Genomic DNA, 7,012 nt, shown 5'->3' with positions numbered 1-7,012 from the left:
TGAATAGTTGAATACCTGAGGATAGGGCAAATTCATTATTAAGCCTAAATTCTTTCACTTATATAACTATCTTTCTATTTACTCAGCCTGCTTACGTAGCACCATTGCCATTGGTTACTAACATACTAATGAGGAAAAGGAATGGAAACACACTAAATACACTATGCCATCCCTAATTTCAGGGCTTGTCCGTTTGTGTGGAATTTCATCTGATACATTTCACAAGTCTGCACTATATATTCAAGTGTTTAAGGATGATTCTGGTGGTATTGTGTAGTGGCATATATGTTACCAGTATATATGTTCCTGTAAATATGGTATTGAGAGGAGCTGTGAATAAAGGAACCTAAAAGCCTGCTCCTTCTGTCCTCATGTGAGAAGGAGCTTGCTTTTGATTACCAACATGTACTGAAACCTGCATATAAATTTGCATCCAAATGACTGAATATTGATTCCCTCATAATGTAAGAACTTTGAGGATTAAATCCGGTGATTTTGATTGTAGCTTTTCTCTTTTGCTGGCTCACAAGCAGCCATCAGGTAATTACATTGTCCTTTAGTTCACGTTCTGTAGCTGGTGCTGGCAGCACGCAGGAGGTCGGCAATGCCTTGCGTACGCAACTTCACAGTTTGAAAGACTGGTGAGGGGGTATAACTTTTTCTATTTTTTCCTCTCTCTTTTTTTTTTTTTTTTTTTCCTTTTCTTTTTTAGTAGCTTCCATGATTTGTGAAGTGGTGGATCCGACGAGGAACCTCATGAGCACCCGCAGCGATCTACAACCATGGCTGGTATCTTGCCGTAGATGATTTGTTCTTTGCCGTTGAAGTACAGCATGTTGATGGGGGACATCTTGGTGGGCGTGCAGCAAGGGCCCGCCGAGCCCCTGGGGTTGGCTTGGTGCACGAGGTGAGTGTGCGGGTACTTTTGTAAAAAGACAAATTCACATTCTCCGGAGCAATAATTCGCTTTGTATCTTTTAGGAGCGATAATCCAATCCCACCCGAAAGCTTCGAAATCCACCGTCAGCGGGTAGCGGCAGCATCGGGACTCGGTCGAGTGCTCGTCACAGTCGAGACCGAAATCTCTGCGGGACCGTTTCGGTGTGTCTGTAACTCTGACCTCTAAAAATGGGTTCTGTCAGAAGAGGAGAAGGAATTTGAATCATTTCCCAGGTAAGCCCAAATTCACTAAAAACATGCGAACAATGTTTCAGATGTAGAGGCGTCAAATTAGTATTCTGAGATGAAGTTTGCAAACAAATTTTGACCTACAATTATGTTATAGTCATCTCTGAATTTCCTTGCTGTTTCTCCAGACAAAGCTTTAAGACCTGAGTATTTGTCCTCGAAATCACCACTGTCTCAGTGCTAACATCCTATAACTGCTATAAGAACGTTTCAAAAATTTGGATGCTGGACTTTTACTTTTGATATTAATTTTGTTAGCTTGTTTGTTTTAAACTCCACAATAAGATCTTTTGCAAATCTTTGAAATTCCTTTCATTAAAATCATATTTAATTCAGGCTTTCTGGATACCAAGGAAAGTTTTTTGTCCAGACCAAGGAGGAGCCAAAAGTTGCTCCTCTATTGCTGCCATGCTTGAATGACTCTATGACTGAATGACTTTGGAGGGGCAGCTAAATATTTTGACTCCTGGAAGAGTCCTGTGGCCAGGAATGTACTTTTGGCAGATCTCTGAGCCATGTACCTCCTACCAAAGGTGTGTTTCCACAGCCACCGAGACTAGAAGGAAATTGCAACCCTCATGGTCATGAGTTTGAAAAAGTTCCCTGAGCTGCTCGCTTCCACACACTGGTTTCTGCCCTGTGTGTTGGTTTGGCACTGATGGGGCCATCCCATGGAGACCTTTCCTCAGGAGTAACAGCCCAGCTTTGTTACACAGGTTTCACTCTCCCCAGATACCTGCAAGCTGCAGAGCTGGTGAAGTGCCCTCTCCAAAGGTAAATTATATGGGGAGGTGTTTGGTGAGAGGGGCACCCTTGTACTAGGTGGGGAACTGCTGCAGGGAAGAGAGAAGAGATTTCCTCTCCCATTTTCAGCTGTGCCTCTAACCCTGCTCTGCTGCTGAGATGTTTGTTTATAGATGATGATAGCCATGGGTTATCTGTGTCTATCATCATTTGAATGGATGGAGGTGGTGAGGACATTCCTGATCATGATATCCAGCTGGCCTGTTTCAAACACAGGAGATCCACATTTATATTGGATGTACAATCAAGATATCACAATTTTTCTTTTAAGCACTTCTAAACTGTAATATGCTGCTGTGAAGTTAAATGTTGCATAAATATGGTTGGACACAATGGTCTTTTCCAACTTAAAATATTTCTGTGTTTCTGTGATCAACAGATTCATCTAGTAGGTAGAAGTAAAATTAGAATAACATTCTTCATACTTTATTCAAAAGGAGGTATCACTTGGTTGTGACAAGTTCAGAAATTTGCATCAGTTGTAGATGATTAGTGATTTACAGCAACAAAAAGCAAGGGAAATGCTGTAGTTTCACTTCAGGTTTACTTCAGGTGTACTTGCAGGTACACTTCAGTTTTAATTTGTTCATCTATTCTTACAAAAACAAACCAGATATACCTATCTGATATCTGTTTTGTGCTCCTTCTTATCATCATGACTTGATTATTGTATCAAGCAGAATTTCTCTATTCAGACATTTATAACAGGTAGAATGATGCACTCTACAGAATATTGAAAGGTAAAGAACTTTACATTAAGATCTGTTCTCACTTTCATAAAGAGACAATTTTTGTCATTGTCTATAGAAAATATATGCATGGAGAGTATGTAGGAACTCCCTTGCCTTCTCAGCAATATTGGGGGTATCTTTCTTAACCAGTAAAAAAATCTAAAGACTGTTCTTTATTTGGAATAGCTGCTTATTAAGCAGTATTTGCTCTCAGAATTGAAAACAATGTTACTTTGATAGTATCATCTATCAGTAATTGCCAAAGCCTTTTCTAGTTAATGCCTTGCAGTGTCTCTGAAATACTGCAATTTCTCTTGATTTTTTAGATAGGGAAACATAGTCAGAGGAAAGCTGTTGATTTTTGGCATGATAAGAGAGCAGAGAATGAAAGAATTGGATATATAGAACTTTTACTTTCCATTCCCTAAACAATGCATTCATTTTATCCTTAAAACAGAGCTTAAATGCTTTTCAGTGAAATGGGATTTTTTTAAATAGACTTACCAATCCATCTTCCCCCGGTCCTGGGAAAGTAACAGCAAGATTCCGTCCGTTCTCATCAAAAGCTTTTATTTCGATGCCTAAATTGGATTCAGGCTGTTTGAGCCAATTTTGCAACACTGTCTTCACATCAATACTCTGCCATATACCGGTGCCTGGGTTCATGTCAAGTTTCAAAGATCGAATTCCAGTGTATCTTGTACCATCTTTCATGGGTTTAATAAGTCTCAGGATCTGCACAAACACCGTTGTAGGTTTTTGGACTTGCCTCAAGTATATCCACAATTGTGCCTTTACTACTTTGTTATATTGTATTTTAGAGCTAAACTTAAAGAAGCAACATTTTGGTTTTCCCTCCATTTGTACAAGAAAATCAGCTATAAATGAATGGAAAGAACAGATTACTGAACAGGGAACAAGAAAAAATGCGTATATAAACCTGACTATTTTTTTCAGACTGTATAGAAAATATTACAATATGTTATAAAGAGTAGCAGTAATAAAGTGGATTTAACTTAATTCATTTCCTATGGTTTACACTTTACAGCAAATTTAGTGGATGGCAACAAAATTATTATTCTATCACCTACTACCAATTCACTTCTGCTGGTCACCTCCTGAGGACTTTCATAAAGCATGCAGAATATCAGCTTTGCATAAGCTGACTCAACATGTGTGTGGTGATCCAGTTATTTCTAATTTACTCCAAAGCCTCAGCCTGCTGCAGACTATACAGCCCTGGGCAAACTGCACGAGCACTTACATTTCTCAGTGGGAAGAAAATAATTGAGGGGATTAATATAAGGATCATTTTGTTTTCATTTGAATTATATTAGAGGAAAGTCACGTGCAGTGCTGCGTTCCTCCTTCCTGTAGCCTGTGATGCAGCTGTCATACCTAGTCATGGCAATATCTTTCCATGCCAGGATAAAATGGGTAATACTAATCCTAAATGGTGCAGGGCTTTAACGTTCATAAATCTCATCACTTAAGATACCTGTCTCTTTAGTGCATTTAAAATAGCTCAAGGGTTTTTTATAAGAAGTAGGAAATGAACTCAGAGCAATGAAAATACGACTTTTCTTCAGTCACTGTAACTATGTAGCAGTTTGATTAAAAATAGTTATAAAACCTTGAACATAAAAGTCTGAAATAAATGTGCAGGCAGACCTCAGCTTTGTGATAAGGCTGCAGTAAAATAATGCTATTAAGTGCCCATCTTAATAATTACCAAATTGAAAAATTTCACTGAAAATTTTATTTTTTCATCTGTGGGTTCATTTTTAGCTGGTGAGAGCAACTGATATTATTCTAGTCTGAATATCATAATGATATCTATAACTGCTAACATGCCTTATATGTCCTGTCATATTTTTCCTTTTTGACATCATATTCATAAGTGTTATTTTAAAAAAACAGCTGCCATAGTCAAATACTTTAGCTGATGAAGAACATAAGATACTACAGTATTAGCTGTGCAAAAGATACTTGATAGGAGCCATAGCAGATGTTTAGCACTCGGAAGATAACTCAGAATCTGCTCATTCAGTAAATGCCTTCATTCTTCCTTGGCACGATTACGTGAGCTGATTGCTAGAGCACGGACATTTTTGCATTTAATCTGTTGCACACATATTTGCTTTAAGTATATAGTTTTAACTCCGAGGTGGGTGGTGCTAGTTTATGGGATCAGCAAAGAGGCAAGAATTTAACTCTCTACTTGCACTTGCTGTAGCATGTTGCAGTTAGGTAGGTGTAGTGCTCTAAGCTGCATTTCTGTTGATTTCTATTGCTTCTGAAAATACTGGCCACTGAACCCTCCCTCACAAAAACATAGTTCTCTCATTATCTGCACTTGTACTTCATATTTGTGAGAGGAAATGCCCCGAGTGCTGCAGATAACGAAGTTGACTAAACTGCAGATCTCCCTTTGCTTTCTAAGGCAATGGGCAAATCCTTAGTGCTACAGGGCACACACATTATAGAGAGAGTAAAACAAAGGCTCGCCACACGGTCATCTGAACCTGGCTCAAATTCTTTAGAAATAACGCTCTCTTCCCTCCCTCCAGCTGACTTCAGCCAGCAGCCTGTTGGGAGAGCCCGAGGAGGAGTTGTGTGGCTCTACAGCAGGGAGAGAACTCTCTCGGAGGGGTGGTGGGAGGCGAAAGAAGCAGGGTTACTTACACTCTGTAGGCATTGTGATAATCGTCTCGGTGGTGGCATGATAGTCATCATCTTCCAAAGAGCCATCGCTACTGTCATCTCTCTGCACATCATACTGGTCTATCAGTTCCTGCAGTGGAGGAGCCTTGGGTAAAAGTTGTTTAATAACATCCCTGCTAATGTTAGGAGCTTGTTCCAGACGCAGTTTGCTGAGGATTTGAATTTTTATGGCTTCTATTCTGGAAGATTTTGTATTCTGTCTCCACGTACAAGCATTGCACAGTCCGTCCTTTTCAGCGTTCTCTGTGGGCTGGCCACTGTCATCAAGAGCCACGGGATCAACTGAAATCAGCATGAACAGGTAAAGAGAAGCATAGAGCACTAGCTTTTGCATGATCTCACATTCAGTGCAGCACTTTTCCCTTCTTTTTTTTTCCCCCCTCCCCCTTTCCCTTTCAGTACTAAACAGATCCGTGAAAGCAAATGCAATCTGAGAGACAGCTTGCCACACTGGTGTACCTTATATATTCCAAGGGGGCTTTTTATACTCCAACTTTGATTAGGCTCATGTCGTCAAACCCGACGATTGGTTGCTGTCCCAACAATGAATCTGGCTGTCAGAGGGTAAAGCCCTGTCGATCACAAGTCACTAGACAGCATTTAGTTACAGCCAAGGGTGAACTGATTTATCTGGGTACTTCTCAGAGGATATGCCTTCACATTCTGAAAGGATATATTTCCAAGTATTGTGGGCAGCAGTACTGAAAGACAGCACTGTCATTCTTAAATATTATACCAACTGTATACTTGTACTATGAATCAAGAGAAACCTTGCTCTAAACTTGCTTTAGGCTTCTAGCAATCTTTCTGACTTGAAAGTTTGTTCTATTTAAAAGAAAATCCCAAGAGGTTACTTTTAGCAGGCAGGAAAATAATACTTTAGAAATGGATTGCAAAGAGTACTAATTTATGTTGTTCAACAACTAATATATAATCAGCAGTTCCTATTGCAAAAAAACCTTACTGGGTTTTCCTAGATACTAGCTAAAGCAGTATTGGAGATTTTGTTCATATCTGACACTATGTAAATGCCTGTCTTAATTGTTTGCCCCTTTAGCATATATCAAAATCCATGGAACAAATTCTTTACTGAATTAACAGTCAGTAATGAAAAATGAGTCTGTCCCCTCTTCGTGCTGTCACCAGACTCCTGGGCAGTAAATTAAGTATCTTTAGTAGCAAAGGTATTTTTAAGGAGTATCTTTAGCTACTCACTCTAATATTATATAGGAATAGTTCAACTGGCTTTTTCATAATGAGTGAAAACATTAAAAGGTTTAAAATATTTAAATATCCACTGTGTATCTATATTCTTTTTCCATGTAACCTTTTATTTCTCTTCAAAATGTCTCTGTATTAAGTGATATCTCTGTACTTTTTTACTTTCTACTCAAATACTTACAAACTCTCTTATGCCCTGATTATATGTTAAAAAAATGCAGGTTTTAATATTCTTTATATGCAGAGATACATTTCTGTGTGACTGTATACATTAGAAAGTCCTACATTTGTTCTTAAAATCAAATGTAGTTCACATTTGATCTGCTGTTAGCAATAATTATGGA

General features: G+C 38.8%; 1 protein-coding gene across 1 annotated transcript; it reads right to left on the bottom strand.

The window, feature by feature from the left end:
* Nucleotides 1-276: 276 nt before the first annotated feature.
* MSTN (myostatin) lies at nt 277-5,781 on the bottom strand. Its single transcript, XM_062506665.1, has 3 exons — nt 5,409-5,781; nt 3,228-3,601; nt 277-1,135 (listed from the first exon to the last, which is right to left on the bottom strand). Exons 1-3 carry the CDS (start codon nt 5,779-5,781, stop codon nt 755-757), a joined length of 1,128 nt encoding a protein of 375 aa, XP_062362649.1. The 3' UTR covers nt 277-754.
* Between the last annotated feature and the right edge of the window lie 1,231 nt (nt 5,782-7,012).

Source organism: Cinclus cinclus, chromosome 21, assembly GCF_963662255.1.
Source record: "Cinclus cinclus chromosome 21, bCinCin1.1, whole genome shotgun sequence".
NCBI lineage: Eukaryota > Metazoa > Chordata > Aves > Passeriformes > Cinclidae > Cinclus > Cinclus cinclus.
Note: the sequence above shows the minus strand (reverse complement) of the source record. Positions and strands in the feature narration are given on the sequence as shown.

Excerpts from the sequence above, each read along its gene's own strand:
- MSTN (XM_062506665.1), bottom strand. The coding sequence starts at position 5,781 with ATGCAAAAGCTAGTGCTCTATGCTTCTCTTTACCTGTTCATGCTGATT. Across the intron at positions 3,602-5,408 it reads TATCACAATGCCTACAGAGT|CTGATTTTCTTGTACAAATG; the intron begins GTAAGTAACCCT and ends ATTCATTTATAG. Across the intron at positions 1,136-3,227 it reads GACCGGGGGAAGATGGATTG|AACCCATTTTTAGAGGTCAG; the intron begins GTAAGTCTATTT and ends CTCTTCTGACAG.